We start from the raw sequence: 25,066 nt of genomic DNA, 5'->3' as shown, positions 1-25,066 counted from the left end.
CAGCGTCATGCTGTGGACTTACCGGACGCAGGGGAGCACTTCTGCTCCCGGGAACTAGCTGTGTGCTGCAGCTTTTTCCCTCTACCTTTTCCTCTTGGCAGAAAAGATGAGCCTCTAGCCCTCTACTTTTCTGGGGCCGAAGGGACTGTACCTGATAATACAGTGCTTACTTTTGCTGTGGGGTAGCTTGTGGCAAAAGTTTTGATTTCCCAGCCGTAGCTGTGGAAACGAGGTCTGAAAGACCATCCCCAAACAGTTCCACCCCCTTCTAGGGCAAACTTCCATGTGCCGTTTTGAATCGGCATCACCCGACCATTGCCGAGTCCATAACCCCCGTCTGGCGGCAATGGTTTTACATAGCGCTTATTAGTGATGCCAGTCGGCAAATATCCCTCTGTGCATCACGCATGTATAAGACAGCGTCTTTTATATGCTCTATTTTCAGCAAAATATTGTCCCTATCTATAGTATAAATATTATCCGACAGGGAATCTGACCACGCAGCTGCCGCACTGCACATCCATGCCGAGGCAATAGCAGGTCTCAATATAATGCCCGTGTGTGTGTATATAGCTTTAAGGGTAGTTTTCTGCTTTCTATCAGCAGGTCCTTCAGGGCGGCCGTATCCGTGACGGTAGTGCCACCTTTTTTAATAAGCGTGTAACCGCTTTATCTACCCTAGGGGTTATTTCCCAACGTGACCTATCCTCTGGCGGAAAAGGGTACGCTGCTTAGAAATTATAAATTTCTTATCGGGGGAAGTCCACGCTTCCTCACACACCTCATATCAATTCCTCAGATGCAGGAAAACTACTGGTAGTTTTCTGTCACCAAACATAATACCCTTTTTTGTGGTATCTGGGGTATTATCAGAAATGTGTAATACATTTTTCATTGCCTCAATCATGTAACGGGTGGCCCTATTGGAAGGTACACTAGTCTCATCGTCGTCGACACTAGAGTCGGTATCCGTGTCAACATCTGTGTCTGCCATCTGAGGTAGCGGGCGTTTTAGAGCCCCTGATGACATGTGAGACGCTTGGACAGGCACAAGCTGAGCAGCCGGCTGTCCTATGTCGTCAAACCTTTTATGTAAGGAGTTGACACTGTCCCGTAATTCCTTCCATAAGTCCATCCACACCGGTGTCGACCCCGCAGGGGGTGACATCCCATTCACAGGCATTTGCTCCGCCTCCACATCATTATCCTCATCATACATGTCGACACAGCAGTACCGACACACAGCACACACACAGGGAATGCTCTGACAGAGGACAGGACCCCACAAAGCCCTTTGGGGAGACAGAGGGAGAGTATGCCAGCACACACCAGAGCGCTATATATCACAGGGATATCACCTATATAGAGTGTTTTCCCTTATAGCTGCATAATATATATATATATTGCGCCTAATTTGTGCCCCCCCCTCTCTTTTTAACCCTTTTCTGTAGTGCAGGACTGCAGGGGAGAGCCAGGGAGCGATCCCTCCAGCAGAGCTGTGAGGAAAAATGGCGCCAGTGTGCTGAGGGAGATGGCTCTGCCCCTTTTTCGGCGGGCTTTCTCCCGCTATTGTAAAAGTTCTGGCAGGGGTTAATAAACACCTATATAGCCCCTGGGGCTATATATGGTGTCAGTTCGCCAGCCAAGGTGTTAATATTGCTGCTCAGGGCGCCCCCCCCCCCAGCGCCCTGCACCCATCAGTGACCGCAGTGTGTGGTGTGCATGAGGAGCAATGGCGCACAGCTGCAGTGCTGTGCGCTACCTTGGAGAAGACAGAAGTCTTCAGCCGCCGATTTTCCGGACCACCTTCTTGCTTCTGGCTCTGTAAGGGGGACGGCGGCGCGGCTCCGGGAACGGACGTCGAGGTCGGGTCCTGTGTTCGATCCCTCTGGAGCTAATGGTGTCCAGTAGCCTAAGAAGCCCAAGCTACCACCACTTAGGTAGGTTCGCTTCTTCTCCCCTTAGTCCCACGGTGCAGTGAGCCTGATGCCAGCAGGTCTCACTGAAAATAAAAAACCTAACATATACTTTCTTCCTAGGAGCTCAGGAGAGCCCCTAGTGTGCATCCAGCTCAGCCGGGCACAGAAATCTAACTGAGGCTTGGAGGAGGGTCATAGGGGGAGGAGCCAGTGCACACCAGATAGTCCTAAAGCTTTCTTTAGATGTGCCCAGTCTCCTGCGGAGCCGTCTATTCCCCATGGTCCTTACGGAGTCCCCAGCATCCACTAGGACGTCAGAGAAATAGATTTACCGGTGAGTAAATTCTTATTTTCTCTAACGTCCTAGTGGATGCTGGGGACTCCGTAAGGACCATGGGGATTATACCAAAGCTCCCAAACGGGCGGGAGAGTGCGGATGACTCTGCAGCACCGAATGAGCAAACACCAGGTCCTCCTCAGCCAGGGTATCAAACTTGTAGAATTTTGCAAATGTGTTTGAACCCGACCAAGTAGCAGCTCGGCAAAGCTGTAATGCCGAGACCCCTCGGGCAGCCGCCCAAGAAGAGCCCACCTTCCTTGTGGAATGGGCTTTCACTGATTTTGGATGCGGCAATCCAGCCGCAGAATGAGCCTGCTGAATCGTGTTACAGATCCAGCGAGCAATGGTTTGCTTTGAAGCAGGAGCACCCAGCTTGTTGGATGCATACAGGATAAACAGCGAGTCAGTTTTCCTGACTCCAGCCGTCCTGGCAACATAGATCTTCAAAGCCCTGACTACATCAAGCAACTTGGAATCCTCCAAGTCACGAGTAGCCGCAGGCACCACAATGGGTTGGTTCAAATGAAAAGATGACACCACCTTTGGCAGAAACTGCGGACGAGTCCGCAATTCTGCCCTATCCATATGGAAAACCAGATAGGGGCTTTTACATGACAAAGCCGCCAATTCTGACACACGCCTAGCTGAGGCTAAGGCCAACAGCATGACCACTTTCCACGTGAGATACTTTAGCTCCACTGTCTTAAGTGGCTCAAACCAGTGGGATTTCAGGAAACCCAAGACCACGTTAAGATCCCAAGGTGCCACTGGTGGCACAAAAGTAGGCTGAATATGCAGCACTCCCTTAACAAACGTCTGAACCTCAGGCAGAGAAGCCAGTTCTTTTTGAAAGAAAATGGATAGGGCCGAAATCTGGACCTTTATGGACCCTAATTTTAGGCCCATAGTCACACCTGACTGTAGGAAGTGCAGGAATCGACCCAGCTGGAATTCCTCTGTAGGGGCCTTCCTGGCCTCACACCAAGCAACATATTTTCACCATATACGGTGATAATGTTTTGCTGTCACGTCCTTCCTAGCCTTTATCAGCGTAGGAATAACTGCATCTGGAATGCCCTTTTCTGCTAGGATCCGGCGTTCAACCGCCATGCCGTCAAACGAAGCCGCGGTAAGTCTTGGAACAGACAGGGCCACTGTTGCAACAGGTCCTGTCTGAGAGGCAGAGGCCATGGGTCCTCTGTGAGCATTTCTTGCAGTTCCGGGTACCAAGTCCTTCTTGGCCAATCCGGAACAATGAGTATTGTTCTCACTCCTCTTTTTCTTACGATTCTCAGTACCCTGGGTATGAGAGGAAGAGGAAGAAACACATAGACCGACTGGAATACCCACGGTGTCATCAGTGCGTCCACAGCTATCGCCTGAGGGTCCCTTGACCTGGTGCAATACCTCTTTAATTTTTTGTTCAGGCGGGACGCCATCATGTCCACCTGTGGCAGTTCCCATCGAATTACAATCTGCGTGAAGACTTCTTGATGAAGTCCCCACTCTCCCGGGTGGAGGTCGTGTCTGCTGAGGAAGTCTGCTTCCCAGTTGTCCACTCCCGGAATGAACACTGCTGACAGTGCTTGCACGTGATTCTCCGACCAACGAAGAATCCTGGTGGCTTCCACCATTGCCACCCTGCTTCTTGTGCCGCCCTGGCGGTTTATATGAGCGACTGCCGTGATGTTGTCTGACTGAATCAGCACTGGTTGGTCTCGAAGCAGAGGCTTCGCTTGACTCAGGGCGTTGTATATGGCCCGTAGCTCCAGGATATTTATGTGCAGACAAGTCTCCTGACTTGACCACAGCCCTTGGAAGTTTCTTCCTTGAGTGACTGCCCCCCACCCTCGGAGGCTTGCATCCGTGGTCACCAGGACCCAGTCCTGTATGCCGAATCTGCGGCCCTCGAGGAGGTGAGCACCTTGTAGCCACCACAGAAGAGACACCCTGGCCCTGCGGGACAGGGTGATCATCCGATGCATCTGAAGATGCGATCCGGACCACTTGTCCAGCAGATCCCACTGAAAGATCCTCGCATGGAACCTGCCGAAGGTAATGGCTTCGTATGACGCCACCATCTTTCCCAGGACTCGTGTGCAGTGACGCACCGACACCTGTTTTGGCTTTAGGAGGTCTCTGACCAGAGTCACGAGCCCCTGAGCCTTCTCCTCCGGGAGAAACACCTTCTAGTCTGTGTCCAGAATCATGCCCAGGAAGGGCAGACGCGTCGCAGGAATCAGCTGCGACTTTGGAATGTTCAGAATCCAGCCGTGCTGACGTAACACTTCCTGAGAGTGTGCTACGCTGATCAGCAACTGCTCCCTGGACCTCGCCTTTATGAGGAGATCGTCCAAGTATGGGATAATTGTAACCCCTTGCTTCCGAAGGAGCACCATCATTTCCGCCATCACCTTGGTAAAAACTCTCGGTGCCGTGGACAGGCCAAACGGCACCGTCTGGAATTGGTAATGACAGTCCCGTACCACAAACCTGAGGTACTCCTGATGAGGCGGATAAATGGGGACATGCAAGTAAGCATCCTTGGTGTCCAGAGACACCATAAAATCCCCCTCTTCCAGGCTTGCAATGACCGCTCTGAGCGATTCCATTTTGAACTGAATTTCTTCAGATAAATGTTCAGGGATTTTAAATTTAAAATAGGTCTGACCGAACCGTCCGGTTTCGGTACCACAAACATAGTGGAATAGTAGCCCCTTCCCCGTTGGGGGAACCTCTGCCACCACCTGCTGGAGAAAAAGTTTGTGAATTGCCGCCAACACTATCTCCCTTTCCACGGGGGAAGTTGGTAAGGCCGATTTTAGGTAACGGTGAGGGGGCGTCACCTCGAATTCCAGCTTGTATCCCTGAGACACAATTTGTATAGCCCAAGGATCCACCTGTGAGCGAACCCACTGGTGGCTGAAATGTCGGAGACGCGCCCCCACGGCTCCTGGCTCCGCCTGTGGAGCCCCAGCGTCATGCGGTGGATTTAGTGGAAGCCGGGGAAGACTTTTGTTCCTGGGAACTAGCTGCATGGTGCAGCTTTTTTCCTCTACCCTGCCTCCGGCAAGAAAGGACGCACCTCTGACCTTCTTGCTCTTCTGAGAACGAAAGGACTGCATTTGGTAATACAGCGCTTTCTTAGGCTGTGGAGGGACATAAGGCAAGAAATTTGACTTCCCAGCCGTAGCTGTGGAAACTAGGTCCGAGAGACCGTCTATCCGTCCCTGCAGCTACCGCACTACACATCCAGGCCGAAGCAATTGCTGGCCTCAGCAGTGTGCCAGAATGTGTATAAACAGACTTCAGGATAGCTTCCTGCTTTCTACCCGCAGGATCCTTTAGGGCGGCCGTATCCTGAGACGGCAGGGCCACCTTCTTAGACAAGCGTGTCAACGCCTTGTCTACCCTAGGGGAGGATTCCCAGCGTAACCTGTCCGTTGGCGGGAAAGGATACGCCATAAGTAATCTCTTGGAAATTATCACCTTCCTGTCAGGGGAATCCCACGCTTTTTCACATAATTCATTTAATTCATGTGAAGGGGGAAAAGTCACTTCATGCTTTTTCTCCCCATACATATAAATCCTCTTGTCAGGGACAGGATTTTCCTCAGAAATGTGTAATACATCCTTCATTGCTACAATCATGTAGCGGATGGCTTTAGTCATTTTAGGCTGCAACTTTGCCTCATCGTCATCGACACTGGAGTCAGCTTCCGTGTCGACATCTGTGTCAACTATCTGGGATAGTGTGCGCTTTTGAGACCCTGACGGCCTCTGCGCTGTAGGATCAGGCATGGGTTGAGACCCTGACTGTCCCAAGGTTACAGTTTTATCCAAACTGTTATGCAAGGAGTTTACATTATCATTTAACACCTTCCACATATCCATCCAATCAGGTGTCGGCACCGTCGGCGGCGACACCACACTCAGCTGCACTTGTTCTGCCTCCACGTATCCTTCCTCATCAAACATGTCGACACAGGCGTACCGACACCCAGCACACACACAGGGAATGCTCTGACTGAGGACAGGACCCCACAAAGGCTTTTGGGGAGACAGAGAGAGAGTATGCCAGCACACACCCCAGCGCTATATAACCCAGGGATTACACTGTACCTTAGTGTTTACCCCGTAGCTGCTGTTAAATATATCTCTGCGCCTAAATTTATGTGCCCCCCCCTCTCTTTTTTACCCTCTAATGCACCTGTATACTGCAGGGGAGAGCCTGGGGAGCGTCCTTCCAGCGGAGCTGTGAAGAGAAAATGGCGCTGGTGTGCTGAGGAAGAAGGCCCCGCCCCCTCAGCGGCAGGCTTCTGTCCCGCTTTAATGTGTAAAAAATGGCGGGGGCTCGGGCATATATACAGTCCCAGACTGTATATATGTCTATTTTTGCCAAAAAGGTAATTAATTGCTGCCCAGGGGGCCCCCCCCTGCGCCCTGCACCTTACAGTGACCGGAGTGTGCGGTGTGCTGTGGGAGCAATGGCGCACAGCTGCAGTGCTGTGCGCTACCTTAAGTGAAGACAGGAGTCTTCAGCCGCCGATTTCGATGTCTTCATGCTTCTGCTGCTTCTGTTCTTCTGGCTCTGCGAGGAGGACGGCGGCCCGGCTCCGGGAACGGACGATCAAGGTTAGGTACCTGTGTTCGATCCCTCTGGAGCTAATGGTGTCCAGTAGCCTAAGAAGCGCTACCTAGCTGCTGTGAGTAGGTTTGCATCTCTCCCCTCAGTCCCTCGTAGCAGAGAGTCTGTTGCCAGCAGAAGCTCTCTGAAAATAAAAAACCTGACAAAATACTTTCTTTTCTAGCAAGCTCAGGAGAGCCCACTAGGAGCACCCAGCTCTGGCCGGGCACAGATTCTGAGGTCTGGAGGAGGGGCATAGAGGGAGGAGCCAGTGCACACCAGATAGTACTGAATCTTTCTTTAGAGTGCCCAGTCTCCTGTGGAGCCCGTCTATTCCCCATGGTCCTTACGGAGTCCGCAGCATCCACTAGGACGTTAGAGAAAATATAGTAAGACTATAAAAATAAAATAAAAAAAGCTCATGGCTGCTAAAAACCAGCAGCCCATTGACCATGGTCCGGCTCCTGTCGCACCAAATAAAAAACTGAATTGCCTAAGCCAGGAGGCGGGGATATAGTAGGAACGGCCTGTTGCATTCTGGGGTGCCGAAAGCTTTGATCGTTTGGTACCAATCAGCTGTCGCTACCTAATATCCCAATGTTATCCTGTGGATAAACTGTGGACCCTGCAGGAGAAAACCTGGAGCGCACATACAGACATATTTGCAGACTTGTTTTACAGACATGCACTGTGCATACTGGCAGACTCATACACAGAAGCAGGACCGGATAGTCACAGCAAGTCATGGCCGTAGAATAAGGATTCTGTTCTGCATGAATTTCATGGACAATGGGTGTAATTCAGATATGATCACTGCGTTTTTTGCAGTCCTGCGATCAGATACTTGCCGCCTACAGGGGGAGTGTATTTTCTCTGTGCAAGTGTGTGCTCCTATGTGTTAGCAGAGTTGCTAAAAATTAGTTTGTGCAGTCTCTGCACAGCCCAGGACTTACTCTTCCAGTACGATTGAATCCTGCTGATCGGGGCCGGAGCTGACGTCAGACACCCTCCCTCAAAACGCTTGGACACACCTGTGTTTTTCCGGACACTCCCTGTAAATGGTCAGTCACCACCCACAAACGGCCTCTTCCTGTCAATCACCTTGCGTACGCCCATGCGAATGAATCCTTCGCACCATCCCGTTGCTGACCGGCGATCCGCGTTGTAGCTGTCCGCTGCGCCTGCACACTGCAGAGCATATGCATGCGCATTTGGACCTGATCGCGCGCTGTGCGAAAACACACAGCAGCAATCAGATCTGAATGACCCCCATTGTTAGTATACTGCAGTATAACACAAAGAGCAGCAGGCCAGCATCGTTATGTAAATAATAATTTACTACTCTCAAAGACTGACCTTGTACTTACTATACCGACACAATATTATGAAGGAACACACATATGTCTGTTTTGCAAAATCAAATGAGGTTTCCAGGAAAGACTACGAAAAATGGATAATGAACAAAATGTTTCTATAATATACAGAAAAATGCCTGTGAAATATTTCAGTAATTTCAGAACTGTGTCAATTAGTTTACTCCTGATAGGAAAACAAGCATTACTACACATGACCCTTACACTTTTGTACATTCACTGATAAATGCATGTAGCAAGGACAGCAGGTTATGTAAGTTTGGAATAGAACATGCTACTCCCATCTTGTGGCGAAATGCGAAATAGTCCAGGAGGAAAACTGGAATAATCCACAATATAATATTGAGTATATACAGGGTGTTCGGAAAGTCACTGTGCACTTTTCATAAAGCAGTAGCAATCAATCAGCATTTAGGTAAGATTTCTCATTTGCATATTATAAAATTATACGGAGCAGCTGATTGGTTGCCATGGGCAACTTCCCCACTGTGTTCACAGTTTTATGAAAAGACCCCATATTTTGTTCGGAAAGTCACCGTGCACTTATGTATATAGAGGTGTTTAGAAACAAAATAAAAAGGATCCAAGCCTGTCTTGATGCCAACGGTGGTCATTTTCAGCATTGTTTATAATTATCATTTGTGTTTCCATCATATATATTGAAGGGTGTGTTAATAAATATACAAAAGTACAAAGTGACTTTCCAAACACCCTGTATTTTCTGTAAAACTTACAATACCATTGCAGTCCAAGTGTCTGAATCAGAGTTCAACATGCACCTATTTGCGGAGCTTATTTTGCGTGTTTTCACAATGTGCATGTCCCAGAGCTCAGCGCACGCAAATATAGGCGATGGGTCGGCAGAACTGGGCAGACCAGACGTTCTCATGCAGGCAAAGTTCAGTGAAGGCATGTTGATGCAACTGTATCTAAGATTGCAGTCGAGATTGCCCGTATTTTTAAAGCGGCAATCATTTACAAAGCTAAACCAAGTTTGAGTGAAAATCCGCTCCACAGAGCGCAAACCTGTTTGGTGACATCACATGAATGTTACATTTGCAAGCGTGTGCCAAGATCTTCGAGCAACATCACCTAAATAACATAAAGGAATCAAGAATGCACAGTTTCATGGACATTTCTTTCTTGATTTGTGGAAGGTTGAACAGCTATGTTTCCTCCATAAAAAACACTTTACCACCAGCTCTGAGCTTGTGGAGACAGGATCTTGTTCTATACTTTAAAAGGGGCACAATTATGTTGAAATGTCCTGTTAAATTACATTGCACATTTTAAATCCAAAGTGTCACGAGTAATAAAGGCAGTCCTAATATCCCCTCCGTGTCATTATTTTAAACCAGTTTGTCCTATATCTGGTCCTCACGCACACCCAACAGGACATGTTTTCAAGATTTCTTTAATCATGTAGTGCTTGGCTGACTTCGTCTGCTTAGCTGGATGAATAATAATTCTACTTGTTTCCACAAGCTTAAAACATGAGCTGTTAGGGGGGCTTGAGGACTGGAGATGGAAAACAGGCTTAAATCATAATCAGAAAGGGGAGCTTCTAAAGTGAGAAGCGGATGTTTAAATCTGAGCACAGTGGTCTTCCAAAGATTTTAAACATAGGTGCACTTCTATTATCGGGTGCTATCTTAGTAGTAGACAAGAAGCTTAATGTACTATTTACGCAGAACAAGTACACTCGTGTGATGGCGCCTTTCATTAACCTGGCTTTGCAAGCAATGGACATGGTAAGCAGTAAAAATGTTAATTTAAATTGGTTTGAAACCCTAAAATCTGGTCAGCTGTCTGGTTTCTTTTAATCCAACTGATGTGGAGACAGTTCTGCACAGAAAAATCTGATCAGCCACTTAGCAGAAGTAATAGGCATGGTACCCCTTATAGTCTGATCATTTGTTTATAATAATGAATGACAAGATGTGGGAAATGTAATAAACTTTGGGGGCTATTCAGAGTGGTTAGCAAACCAAAAAAGTTAGCAATTGGGCCAAACCATGTTGCACTGCAGGTGGGGCAGATGTAACATGCGCAGAGAGAGTTAGATGTGGATGGGGTGCGTACAATCTGAAATCTAAACTGCAGTGTAAATATAAAGCAGCCAGTATTTACCCTGCACAGAAACAAAATAACCCACCTAAATCTAACTCTCTCTGCACATGTACATCTGCCCCACCTGCGGTGCAACATGGGTTTGCCCAACTGCTAACTTTTCTGGTTTGCCAAGAACTCTGAATAACCCCTTTGTGTTTTTGCTGAAGAACTGATTGTTGAGTAAGAAGAACCAAATCTTTTGTCCACAGGAAAGTTTCTTTCATTAAAAGCAAAACAATATTTTGCATTTAATAAAATAAAAAATAACACGTGTGTCTGCACGGACATTTAAATCCACTTTACTAACAATTAGAGACAATGCTTCCAAAATAATAATTAAAAAAGAAGTCCCTTTAGCTGAGTTGGTATTGTGCACGTCAGCAAAGGGCAAGATGCCACGTGGTCACATATTATACATGCCACTGAGCAAGAAACACCATTGTTGAACAATCCACGTGTGTAGGGAGATTGATCATGAACAGATTTAGCAATTAAGTTTTAGGAATGGTCTATTTTCTAAGAAAAAAAATTACACTGGAAAAAAAAAAAGTGTTCTAATTATTTCTTAACAAACGGCTATAAAGAATACGGTTACTTACTTGTATAGGACAGGCCTATCCTGCAGAGCATCCATCGCCTGAGACAGGATTGGAGAGATGTCACACGATTCTTGAGTCAATGTCCTGCACTCATCTGGCATAAAGCAAACATTACAATAAATGTAATTGTATGCCGGTCACAGAACACTTTCATAATGAGTCATGTGGTAAAGTGACATCATTGCAACGACATCACTACTCTCCAAACATAAGTGATGACATCACTACACCTGTAACAAATATTCTGCAGGTGGCAGTCATGTGAAAGTACCCAATGAATTAGAATTTTTTAATTGGAATATACATATACACACATACACACGTGCGCACAAACATACAGAATTATTGTAAATATGTTAGCTACTTGTATTGATCCTGTGCAGAACAGAGCTCACATAAGAATTTATTATACAATCTGACCGCACATACAGCACTGGGCAATCAATATTGATCTTAAAAAACTTGTATGTTTAATATTCCTGTAATCTCTTAAGATTAGATTGAATCATGTAAGATTTCTATGTGCATAACACATTTTAGAAATAATGTTTAAGTTCCATTGAATATAATTTCATAGGGGTAGAGAAATGTCTTGCTTCTGTGGGGGCACGTTTAGATATTCTACAAGACACCATATATAACCAATAGCAAGAGACCAGCAAGTATTTATACTAAATAGAACACTTTCAGGTTTGCAGAAAAAACCATAGCAAGTTGTGATCGGATAAACACTTACTTTGAGCCCATCGGTACAGTCGCTCATAAGATGTTTCTTGGAGTAAAGCCATCTGCTCCATAATTTCAAGCCTGACAATAACAGCACAAAATGATCACTATAATAGACAATTAATACATCCGTAACTCTTTGGCAATGGGAAAAAGAAACTGAAAATAAGACCATTATAACAAAGTTATCCCTCAATATTCCAAATACATTAAGAATACACCTTGGGTTACATAGCAGTGGTATTATAATGTTCCCACTACTCATATACAGAACTTGTGTGAATGCATTAATTCCCCTCTGGTCAAATTGTAAATTCCAGAAGATATTTAAGTAAAAAGAATCTCACACAAACGTAATGCTGTAGGAAAAAAAAAAAAAAAAGGAGTGTTGTGGTAGACTTACCATGGTTAACACTCTTTCTGCGAGGTACATTGGTTCCAAAGGAAAACATTGGGGTGTAGGGTGGATCTTGATCCAGAGGCACCAACAGGCTAAAGCTTTAGGCTGTCCCTGGATGCATTGGATCCTCCTCTATAAACCCTGTCTACAGGCACTGTGAGCTCAGTTTCTTTAACCAGTCAAATACAGGAGCAGGCAAGAGAGAAGGCAGATTTTAGTCACAGAGAACCACATTCTCATGACAGGAGACGGTACCAGTGGCTAATGCCATACAAACCCATAGAAGCTAGGTGCGTCAGGGTGGGCGCCCTGTGGAATCAATGTACCTCGCAGAAAGAGTGTTAACCATGGTAAGTCTACCATAACACTCCTTTTCTGCAGCAGGATACATTGGTTTCCACAGGAAACATCGGGGATGTCCTAAAGCAGTTCCTCAAGGAAGGGGAAACGCCTTAGCAGGTATGACAACCTGGCGTCCAAAGGAAGCATACTGGGTGGCGGAAGTACCAAAGGCATAGAACCTAATAAACGTGTTCATTGAGGACCACGTAGCCGCCTTGAACAATTGTTCTGCGGACGCGACGCGGCGGGCCGCCCAAGAAGGTCCAACAGACCAAGTAGAATAGGCTTTAACAGCAGCAGGAGCTGGGAGACCAGCCTGCGCATAAGATTGTGCAATCACCATTCTAATCCATCTGGCCAAGGTTTGCTTATATGCAGGTCAGCCACGTTTGTGGAAACCAAACAAGACAAAAAGAGTATCTGACCTCCTGATAGAGGCAGTCCTCTCCACATATACATGGAGAGCCCTTAACACATCCAAACTCCGCTCTTTGGATGACAAATCTGAAGAGATAAAGGCCGGAACCACAATCTCTTGGTTAAGGTGAAAAGATGACACCACCTTAGCTAAATAACTCGATCGAGTTCTTAGAACTGCCTGGTCACGGTGAAATATCAGAAAGGGTGGACGACAGGACAAAGCGCCTAAATCTGACACCCTTCTTGCAGAGGCAATAGCTAGCAAGAACAGGCAGTAAGCCATTTTAGATCCACTGACTCAAGAGGTTCAAATGAAGACTCTTGCAGGGCATCCAGTACAACAGCCAGATCCCATGAAGCCACCAGAGGGACATAGGGAGGCTGAATTTTCCTCTGAAACCATACCGACAAGGTAGATATATGAACCTTGAGGGTGGCCAGACGAAGCCCTACAGTAGATCAAGGCCTCGTTGCAGAAAAGCCAGGATTCTGGACGTGCATCATAATTCTTATCAGCACCCCAGGTGAAGTAAGAATGCCAAACACTGTAATAAATCTGAGCAGATGCTAGTTTGCGGGCTTTCAACATAGTCTGGATAACCGCCTCAGAAAATCCTTTGGCAATCAGGAGTGATGCTTCAAGAGCTACGCCGTCAAAGCCAGTCTGGCCAGGTCTGGGTAAAGACAAAGGTCCTGGCGACTGAAGAAGTCCACTTCCCAGGGCACCTGGAATGAACACTGCCGATAAGGCTGGCAGATGGCATTCTGACCAACAAAGGAATTTTGACACTTCCATCATTGCCATGCGGCTTTGAGTGCCGCCTTGATGGTTGTCTGACCGTACTTGAACAGGCCTGTTTTGTACCAGAGGCAGGGCGAGAGATAATGCATTGAACACCGCCCTCAACTCCAGAATGTTTATTGGGAGGAGTGATTCCTCCTTTGTCCAGTGACCCTGAAACGAGTGTTGCTCCAACACCGCACCCCATCCCCTCAGCCTGGCGTCTGTTGTCATTAGGACCCAGTCGAGGATCCAGAAGGGACGGCCCCCTGTTTAATCCTGGTCCTGTAGCCACCAGATCAGCGACAGACAAACCTCCGGAGTTAAAGTGATCATCTGAGATCTGACCTGATGAGGATGGCCGTCCCATTTGGAAAGAATTAACCTCTGTAGTGGGTGGGAAAGAAATTGAGCGTACTCTACCATGTCCAATACCGACACTATCAGCCCAAGTACTTGCATCGCCGAGGGGCGACAAAGGAAGTATCTTATACTGTCCTGAAGCTTCAGGACCTTTTCTGGAGACAGAAAGAGCCGTTGACTGTGTGCATCCAGAAGTGTCGCCCAGGTACACCATGCTCTGAGCTTGGACCAGCAAGGATATTTCCAATTGATAAGCCACCAGTGGGCTTGCAGGAAGGTTACAGTCAGTTGCAGATGACTGAGGAGGACATTGTGGGAATTTGCCAGAATCGGCAGGTCGTCCAGATACGGCAAGATTCCGATACACTGGCGACAGAGATGGGCCGTCATAAGGGCAATGACCTTGGTGAAGATCCGAGGAGCCGTGGCCAGTCCAAATGGTAGAGCCTGGAATTCATAATGTAGGTTGCCAATAGCCAACCGCAGAAACTGCTGGTGATACATGGCAATAGGTATATGCAGGTATGCATCCTGTATATCCAGGGATACCATATAGACTCCGGGTTCCACAGCCAGTACAATTGAGCACAGTGTTTCCATACGAAACCTGAACACTCTCACAAACTTGTTCAGGGATTTGAGATTGAGAATAGTCCGGAATGACCCATTTGGTTTCGGGACTAGAAACAGGGGCCAAAATTTACTAAGAATTCGAGTTTGTCCGATTTGTGTTTTTTTTCTAAGTCCCAATCCGGGAATTCACTAAGCACCAATCTCGGCAGTGTTTGGAATATTCGTAATGGTTTGATTAGCAAAGTTCAGAAATACGAATGAATACACCATCGGTCAAACACGGCTGTTATTTCATACAATACGGGCATTCACTATTCATTCGTATTTGGGTGTTAGTCTCTGAGTGCTCAAGTGCGGGTCTGTTTTTTTTCGATTCGTTAAAAAAAGCAGCAAAAAAAATAAGAATTTACTTACCGATAATTCTATTTCTCGTAGTCCGTAGTGGATGCTGGGGACTCCGTCAGGACCATGGGGAATAGCGGGCTCCGCAGGAGACAGGGCACATCTAAAAAAGCTTTTTAGGTCACATGGTGTGTACTGGCTCCTCCCCCTATGACCCTCCTCCAAGCCTCAGTTAGGTACAGTGCCCGGACGAGCGTACACAATAAGGAAGGATCTTGAATCCCGGGTAAGACTCATACCAGCCACACCAATCACACCGTACAACTTGTGATCTGAACCCAGTTAACAGTATGATAACAAAACGAAGTAGCCTCCGAAAAGATGGCTCACAACAATAGTAATAACCCGATTTTTGTAACAATAACTATGTACAAGCATTGCAGACAATCCGCACTTGGGATGGGCGCCCAGCATCCACTACGGACTACGAGAAATAGAATTATCGGTAAGTAAATTCTTATTTTCTCTAACGTCCTAGTGGATGCTGGGGACTCCGTCAGGACCATGGGGATTATACCAAAGCTCCCAAACGGGCGGGAGAGTGCGGATGACTCTGCAGCACCGAATGAGAGAACTCCAGGTCCTCCTTAGCCAGAGTATCAAAATTTGTAAAATTTTACAAACGTGTTCTCCCCTGACCACGTAGCTGCTCGGCAAAGTTGTAATGCCGAGACTCCTCGGGCAGCCGCCCAGGATGAGCCCACCTTCCTTGTGGAATGGGCATCTACATATTTCGTCTGTGGCAGGCCTGCCACAGAATGTGCAAGCTGAATTGTACTACAAATCCAGCGTGCAATAGACTGCTTAGAAGCATGAGCACCCAGCTTGTTGGGTGTATACAGTATAAACAGCAAGTCAGACTTTCTGACTCCAGCCGTCCTAACTATATATATATATATATATATTTTTAGGGCCCTGACCACGTCTAGTAACTTGGAGTCCTCCAAGTCCCTAGTAGCCGCAGGCACCACAAGAGGTTGTTTCAGGTGAAAACGCTGACACCCCTTTATGAAGAAACTGGAGACGAGTCCCAGTTCTGTCCTGTTCAAATGGAAAATTTTAATATGGGCTTTTGTAAGACAAAGCCGCCCATTCTGACAATCGCCTGGCCGAGGCCAGGGCTAACAACATGGTCACTTCCCATGTGAGATATTTGTCAACAGCATGGTCACTTTCCATGTGAGATATTTCAAATCCACAGATTTGAGCGGTTCAAACCAATATGATTTTAAGAAATCCCAACACTATGTTGAGATCTCACGGTGCCCCTAGGGGCACAAAAAAGCTGTATATGCAATACATCCTTTACAATCTGGACTTCAGGAACTGAAGTCAATTCTTTCTGGAAGAAAATCTACAGGGCCGAAATTTAAATGTTAATGAACCCCAATTTGAGGTCCAAAACACTCCTGTTTTCAGGAAGTGTAGAAATCGACCTAGTTGAATTTCCGTCGTGGAGCCTTCCTGGCCTCACCCACGCAACATATTTTCACCACATGTGGTGATGACGTTGTGCGGTCATCTCCTTCCTGGCTTTGACCAGGGTAGGTATGACCTCTTATGGAATGCCTTTTCCCCTCAGGATCCGGCATTCAACCGCCATGCCGTCAAACGCAGCCGCGGTAAGTCTTGGAATAGACATGGTACTTGCTGAATCAAGTCCCTTCTTAGCTCCCCAGGCCCTTAGTCCTCTGTGAGCATTTCTTGAAGTTCCGGGTACCAAGTCCCTCTTGGCCAATCCGGAGCCACTAGTATAGTTCATACTCCTCTATGTCTTATAATTCTCAATACCCTGGTTATGAGAAACAGAGGAGGGAACACATACACAGACTGGTACACCCACGGTGTTACCAGAACATCCACAGCTATCGCCTGAAGGTCTCATGACCTGGCGGAATACCTGTCCCGTTTTTTGTTCGGGCGGGACGCCATCATGTCCACCTTTGGTCTTTGCCAACGGTCCACAATCATGTTGAAAAACTTCCCTATGAAGTTTCCACTCTCCCGGGTGGAGGTCATGCCTGCTGAGGAAGTCTGCTTCCCAGTCGTCCACTCCCGGAAAGAACACTGCTGACAGTGCTATCACATGATTTTCCGCCTAGCGAAAAATCCTTGCAGTTTTCACTGCCCTCCTGCTTCTTGTGCCGCCCTTCTGTTTACGTGGGCGACTGCCGTGATGTTATCCCACTGGATCAATACCGGCTGACCTTGAAGCAGAGGTCTAGCTAAGTTTAGAGCATTATAAATTTGCTCTAAGCTTATTTATGCGGAGAGAATTCTCCAGACTTAATCACACTTCCCTGGAAATTTTTTCCTTGTGTGACTGTTCCCCAGCCTCTCAGGCTGGCCTCCGTGGTCACCGGCATCCAATCCTGAATGCCGAATCTGCGGCCCTCTAGAAGATGAGCACTCTGTAATCACCACAGGAGAGACACCCTTTTCCTTGGATATAGGGTTATCCGCTGATGCATCTGAGGATGCGATCCGGACCATTTGTCCAGCAGATCCCACTGAAGAGTTCTTGCGGGAAATCTGCCGAATGGAATTGCTTCGTAATAAGCCACCATTTTTTACCAGGACTCTTGTGCAATGATGCACTGACACTTTTCCTGGTTTTAGGAGGATCCCGATTAGCTCGGATAACTCCCTGGTTTTCTCCACTGGGAGAAACACGTTTTTCTGGACTGTGTCCAGAATCTTCCCTAGGAACAGTAGACGTGTCGTCGGAAAAAGCTGCGATTTTGGAATATTTAGAATCCACTCGTGCTGTCGTAGAACTACTTAAGATAGTGCTACTCCGACCTTCAACTGTTCTCTGGACCTTGCCCTTATCAGGAAAGCGTCCATGTTTCTTTTAAGAAAAATCATCATTCCGGCCATTACCTTGGTAAAGACCCGGGGCGCCGTGGACAATCCAAACGGCAGCGTCTGAACTGATAGTGACAGTTCTGTACCAGGAACCTGAAGTACCCTTGGTGAGAAGGGCAAATTTGGACCTGTAGGTAAACGTCCCTGATATCCAGTGACATCATATCGTCCCCTTCTTCCTGGTTCGCTATCACTGCTCCGAGTGACTCCATCTTGATTTGAACGCTTGTATGTAAGTGTTCAAATATTTCAGATCTCACCGAGCCGGTTGGCTTCAGTACCACAATATAGTGTGGAATACTACCCCCTTCCTTGTTGTAAGAAGGGTACTTTGATTATCACCTGCTGGGAATACAGCCTGTGAATTGTGTGAGGGGGAGACGTCTCGAATTTCCAATGTACACCTGGGATATTACATGTAGGATCCCGGAGTTCCCTTGCGAGTGTTGCTGAAACTCTTGAGATGACCCCCTACCGCACCTGAGTCCGCTTGTACGGCCCCAGCGTTATGCTGCGGACTTGGCAGAAGCCGTGAGGAGCTTCTGTTCCTGGGAATGAGCTGCTTGCTGCAGTCTTCTTCCCTTTCCTCTCCCCCTGGGCAGATATGACTGGCCTTCGCCCGCCTGCCCGTATGGGGACGAAAGGACTGAGACTGAAAAGACTGTGTCCTTTTCTGCCAATATGTGACTCGGGGTAACAAAAGGTGGATTTTTCAGCTGTTGCCATGGCCACCAGGTCCAATGGACCGCCCCTTTATACGGCAATACTTCCATATGCCGTCTGGAATCTGCCTCACCTGACCACTGTCGTGTCTTCGTCTGGCAGATATGTACATCACATTTACTCTTGATGCCAGAATGCAAATATGCCTCTGCGCATCACACATATATAGAAATGCATCCTTAAAATGCTCTATAGACAATAAAATCCTGTCCCTGTCAAGGGTATCAAAATTTTCAGTCAGGAAATCCGACCAAGCCCCCTCAGCGCTGCACATCCAGGCTGAGGCGATTGCTGGTCGTAGTATAACACCAGTATGTGTGTATATACTGTTATGATATTTTCCAGCTTCCTATCAGCTGGCTCCTTGAGGGCGGCCGTATCTGGAAACGGTAACGCCATGTTTTTTATAAGCGTGTGAGCGCCTTGTCCACCCTAAGGTGTGTTTTCCAACTCGCCCTTACTACTGGCGGGAAAAAGGGTATACCGCCCATAACTTTCTGTCGGAGGAACCCCACGTATCATCACACACTTCATTTAATTTATCTGATTCAGGCAAAACTACAAGTAGTTTATTCCCACCCTACAAAATACCCTTATTTGTGGTACTTGTGGTATCAGAAATACGTAACACCTCCTTCATTGCCCTTAACATGTAACTTGTGGCCCTAGAGGAAAACTACGTTTGTTTCTTCACCGTCGACACTGGGGTCAGTGTCCGTGTCAGTGTCTGTCGACCAACTGAGGTAAATGGGCGTTTTTACAAGCCCCTGACGGTGTCTGAGACGCCTGGACCGATACTAATTTGTCCGCCGGCTGTCTCATGTCGTCAACCGGCTTGCAGCGTGTTGACATTATCACGTAATTCCATAAGTAAGCCATCCATTCTGGTGTCGACTCCCTAGAGAGTGACATCACCATTACAGGCAATTTTCTCCGTCTCCTCACCAACATTTTCCTCATACATGTCGACACACACGTACCGACCTACAGCACACACATACAGGGAATGCTCTGATAGAGGACAGGACCCACTAGCCCTTTGGGGAGACAGAGGGAGAGTTTGCCAGCACACACCAAAAGCGCCATAATGTATATAACAACCCTAGAAGGTGTTGTTTCTATATATGGGCTCTTAATATATAATTATATCGCCAATTTATGCCCCCCTTCTCTTTAACCCTGTTTCTGTAGGGCAGGGGAGAGTGGGAGCCTTCCTCACCAGCGGAGCTGGTCAGGAAAATGGCGCTGAGTGCTGAGGAGAATAAGCTCCGCCCCTTTCACGGCGGGCTTTTCTCCCGGTTATTAGGAAAACTGGCCTGGGTTAAATACATACATATAGCCTTAATGGCTATATGTGATGTATTTATTTGCCTCTAAGGTAATCTATATTGCTGCCCAGGGCGCCCCCAGCAGCGCCCTGCACCCTCCGTGACCGAGATCAGTGAGCCGTGTAGCAACAATGGCGCACAGCTGCAGTGCTGTGCGCTACCTTCATGAAGACTGAGGAGTCTTCTGCCGCCTGTTTCCGGACCTCCGTTCTGCCGTTCTTCAGCGTCTGTAAGGGGGATCGGCGGCGCGGCTCCGGGACGAACCCCAGGCTGACCTGTGTTCCGACTCCCTCTGGAGCTCAGTGTCCAGTAGCCTAAAACTTCAATCCTCCTGCACGCAGGTGAGTTGCAAGTCTCTCCCCTAAGTCCCTCGTTGCAGTGATCCTGTCGCCAGCAGGAATCACTGATTAGAAACCTAAAAAAAAACTTTTCTAAACAGCTCTTTAAGAGAGCCACCTAGATTGCACCCTCTCGGACGGGCACAAAAACCTAACTGAGGCTTGGAGGAGGGTCATAGGGGGAGGAGCCAGTACACACCATGTGACCTAAAAAGCTTTTTTAGATGTGCCCTGTCTCCTGCGGAGCCCGCTATTCCCCATGGTCCTGACGGAGTCCCCAGCATCCACTAGGACGTTAGAGAAATAGACCTACTTTTTCCAGTCGAGTTTGGATAACCATGCACGGATCAGTGAGATCTGTGCATGGTTATCTATGGGAAAGGGTCTGTTTATTGTTAAAACTTCAAAAAAAAATTGATACAGGGATATGGGAACTTTGCGGTCAGCGGTTGACCGAAAGTAACCTCACCGCTGACCGCAAAGTTCCCACCATTGGCTACAATGGAGCGCATAGGCGCTACATTGTATCTGTGCCGTGTGCTGCCTCACAGACACTACAGGAGCACACAGCCAATCAGGAGAGTGCCACGACGTGGCGCTCCCTGATTGGCTGAAGGGACCCTCTTTGACTTTGACAGGAGTCAGGGGGGGTCCTGACAGTCGGGGAAAGGGGTCCCATGTGTAAACATGGGACCCCTTTCAGTGCGTGGTCGGGTTTCCGTTTTTTTGTTTTGCCAAGTACGTGGATTATACTTTGGACACAATCTACACTGGATTATGTGAGTATAATTTTTTTCACAGGTCCCCCAAGGATTCTACATGGAGAAGAGGACCGAGCCTCGTGGGAACATAGGTAAGTATGTATGTATGGAGGTGTGCATGTATGTAATAAACTTATACTTTCACGGTGTGTGTGTCCTGTTTTTTGGGGGTATTTTTTTAGTAGTAGTACTACTACAGGTACCAGCGGGCCAGGTTTTCAACCGCATGCTGGTACTTGTGGTTCTCCAAGTACCAGCTTGCGGGGGAGGCTTGCTGGGACTTGTAGTACTGCTACTAAAAACAATATTCACATTTTTTACACATGGTTATCAGCCCCCCATCCGCCGCTCTTGGATGGGGGGGACAGCCTCGGGCTTCACCCCTGGCCCTTGGGTGGCTGGAGGGGGGGGACCCCTTGATTTAAGGGGTTCCCACTCCTCCAGGGTACCCCGGCCAGGGGTGACTAGTTGGGTATGTAATGCCAGGGCCGCAGGAACCAGTATAAAAGTGTCCCCCGGCTGTGGCATTATGTACCTGGCTAGTGGAGCCCGGTGCTGGTTTCAAAAATACGGGGGACCCCTACGCTTTCTGTCCCCCGTATTTTTGGAACCAGGACCAGGCGCAGAGCCCGGTGCTGGTTGATAAAACATGGGGGAACCCCTGTCATTTTTTCCCCCATATTTTGTCAACCAGGACCGGTTCAAAGAGCCCGAGGCTGGTTGTGCTTAGGAGGGGGGACCCCACAGAATTTTTTTCGGATTTTTTACTACTTAAAACACATTTTTAAGGTACACAATGAAGCCCTGCACGGATCTCACAGATCCGGCCGGGATTCCTTGTGTTTTGTCAGGCAGTGTTTTACTCATCACTCCCGTAAAACACTGCCTAACATTACGAATCACATCGACATCGGAAAAAACGAATTGGGAAAAGTCGGCAGCTTAGTGAATGATCGTATCAGGATTCAAAAAGTTGCAGTAAAATGCACCCGATACCATTCGAGTTCAAACACCCTTCAAAACGGCAAAAACGTGAATCTTTGTAAATATACCCCAGGGTCGAGTAATAACCTCTGCCTCTCTGGAACTGAGGTACCGGCACAACTACTCCTGTACTCAGGAGAGAACTGACAATTGTTTGCAAAGCTTGCGCCTTTAACGGATCAGAAGGTAGAACCATGGTGCAAAACTGGCGAGGGGGACGTCTCTTGAAAGAGGCAGCGTACCCATGAAAGACAACTTCCAGCACCCATGCGTCTGAAGTGGTCTTTAACCAGACCTGGGTGAACTGCAGAAGTTGGCCTCCCACCCTGGGGTCCGCCAGGGGGAGGGCCACCCCATCATGCAACAGGCATGTCTTGTTTAGAAGCAGGCTGACAGGCTGCCCAGGATTGGTTGGCTTTGAGCTCTGTGGTTTTGGGAGCACAAGACTGTCCCTTGAGGCAAAAAAGAAAGAAAAGTGGTTCCTTTTGCCTTCTGTGCAGAAGGATTAGTATTTGGGAGAAAAACAGTCTTAGCAGCTGCTAACTCATACACAATTTTATTCATGTCTTCCCCAAACAAAATGTCCCCCTCCAAGGTCTTTTTGGAGTCTAGGTCCACCTTCCATGACCACAACCACAGAATACGGCGAGCCAGGACAGACGTAGTCGATGCTTTGGCTGCCAACATACTTGTCTCAGAGGACGCCTCCTGAATGTAATAGGCGGCGGTGGTAATGTGAGACAGGTATTGTCGGTCATTGTCAGAAATATCGTCGGGCAGCTCTTCCTCTAATGCTTGAACCCACTCTTCAATACCTTTTGCAGCCCAGGAGGCAGCAATAGTGGGCCTATGACCAGCTCATGTAAGGGAGTAAATAGACTTCAGGCATCCCTACACACGCTTATCTGTTGGTTCCTTCAGTGAGGTGACAGTGGTGACAGGCATAGTGGATGACACCACAAGGCGGGTGACATGAGAATCCACAGGCAAAGAATTTTCCTACTTTCTACATAACTTTGCAGAGAGAGGATAGTGAGCCAAGGACCATTTAGGCAGAGGGAATTTCTTCCCTGGAGTAGACCAGGGTTCCCGTCTGATGTCCACTAAATGGTCAGAATGGGAAAAAGAGTTTTAACCACCTTCTGCGGTTTAAGTAAATCAGTTTTCTTTGCCACAGTAGTGGAATCCTCATCATCAGAGATTTGTAGGATTTGTTTAATAGCAACCACTAAGGCAGGGACATCAATCTGCAAGGGACAATCTTCATCAGTAACACCAGATTCAGTGACTGACAGAACCGTATGCTCCCCCTCCTCTTCAGATGAGACATCAGAGAAGTATGTGGACTGTGAGGAGGAAGTAGCCCGCTTAGATGACCCAGAGGCACAGGAGTGACCTGGGGTGGATTTCTGTCTAACCAAGGACTGATTTAACTGTTGCAGCTGGTTAGATAAATTTTCCGACCAAGGCAGATTAACCATAGGGACAATTTGTGGCTGTAATGGCACAGGTGGTCCCATAGGGGGCATAAGGCATTCTACCAGAGTACCCAGTAGGTTAGTGAACGCAGCCCAGGGTGGCTACTGAGTAGACCCAGGAGCTGCGGACTGACTAGGAGGTGTATGACACATAATACATAGGTGGTCATTCCGAGTTGATCGCTAGCTGCCGTTGTTCGCAGCGCAGCGACCAGGCAAAAAAATCTGCATTTCTGAGCATGCGTATGGGCCGCAGTGCGCACGCGCGATGTATTTTCACAACAAACGATGCAGTTTCACACAAGGTCTAGCGACGCTTTTCAGTCGCACTGTTGACCGCTGAGTGATTGACAGGAATGGGGCGTTTCTGGGAGGTAACTGACCGTTTTCCGGGAGTGTGCTGAAAAACGCAGGCGTGTCAGATACAAACGCAGGTGTGCCTGGGGAAACGGGGGAGTGGCTGGCCGAACGCAGGGCGTGTTTGTGACGTCAAAACAGGAACTAAATAGTCTGAAGTGCTCGCAAGGTAGGAGTAGGTCTGGAGCTACTCAGAAACTGCTTGAAAAAATTTAGACGCCGTTCTGCGATCCTTTCGTTCACACTTCTGCTAAGCTAAGATACACTCCCAGAGGGCGGCGGCTTAGCGTTTGCATTGCTGCTAAAAGCAGCTAGCGAGCGATCAACTCGGAATGAGGGCCATAGACCATCATACAAAACTTCCCCTGCTGGTAATCCCTGGAGCATGCTCTGCATGATGAAGGAGCTTTCACTGATTGACTGCCCTTTCTGTTAGACATTATGTAAAAATGCAACAACAGAGCGACTCAGTACGATAAAGCCAGACAAAGTACAATACCTGCGATTAAATCTGGTATTATGTGACTGAGTACACAGCAGAATGTGCGTATTGGATAAATAGTGTGACGCACTATATTACAGGACGCAGATGTACCAAGGGCCTAATTCAGACCTGATCGCTAGGCTGCGTTTTTGTACAGCCTGCGATCAAGTCTGAACTGCGCATGCATATGCACCACAATGCACAGACGCGGCTCGCCGGGCAGCAACGGGATGGTGCGAGAAAAGCGATCGCACAGGAGCAAAGTGACTGACAGGAAGTGGCCATTTGTGGGTGGCAACTGACCATCTTTAAGGAGTGTCCAGAGAAACGCAGAAGGGACCAGGCATTTGAAGGGAGGGTTTCTGAAGTCAGGTCCGGCACCGATCATCACACTGGAAGAGTAAGTCTTGGTCTGTGCAGAGATGGCACAAACTTCTGTTTGTGCAGCTCTTCTACACATGTGATCGCACTCCTGCACAGTGATTTCACCCTCCTCCCTGTAGGGGGCGACTACCTAATTGCAGGGATGCAAAAAACGCACCCTAGCGATCAGATCTGAATTAGGCCTCTAGCCTCTTAGGGTACAGAATATAGTGACAGTTATATCTGGCAAACACTGAAAGTGAAACCATACAGCAGATACAGGCACACACAGTCACAGGCAATGCAGAAATTATTAAACAGTAAGGCTGCACTGGACTAGAATATATACATTATGGTAAGAACTTACCGTTGATAACGGTATTTCTCCTAAGTCCACAGGATACA

At 47.7% G+C, this 25,066-nt stretch overlaps 1 protein-coding gene across 3 annotated transcripts in view; it reads right to left on the bottom strand.

The window, feature by feature from the left end:
- COG6 (component of oligomeric golgi complex 6) overlaps window positions 1-25,066 on the bottom strand; it is a 288,942-nt gene that overhangs the window by 152,420 nt on the left and 111,456 nt on the right. For all 3 annotated transcript variants that reach the window (XM_063951903.1, XM_063951904.1, XM_063951905.1), the window contains exons 7-8: window positions 11,707-11,777; window positions 10,971-11,064 (exon numbers count right to left, since the gene is read on the bottom strand). In XM_063951903.1, the coding sequence (XP_063807973.1) occupies window positions 10,971-11,064; window positions 11,707-11,777 (165 nt within the window). The remainder of the gene's footprint in view (window positions 1-10,970; window positions 11,065-11,706; window positions 11,778-25,066) is intronic.

This window comes from Pseudophryne corroboree, chromosome 2 (genome assembly GCF_028390025.1).
Source record: "Pseudophryne corroboree isolate aPseCor3 chromosome 2, aPseCor3.hap2, whole genome shotgun sequence".
Taxonomy (NCBI): domain Eukaryota; kingdom Metazoa; phylum Chordata; class Amphibia; order Anura; family Myobatrachidae; genus Pseudophryne; species Pseudophryne corroboree.
Note: the sequence above shows the minus strand (reverse complement) of the source record. Positions and strands in the feature narration are given on the sequence as shown.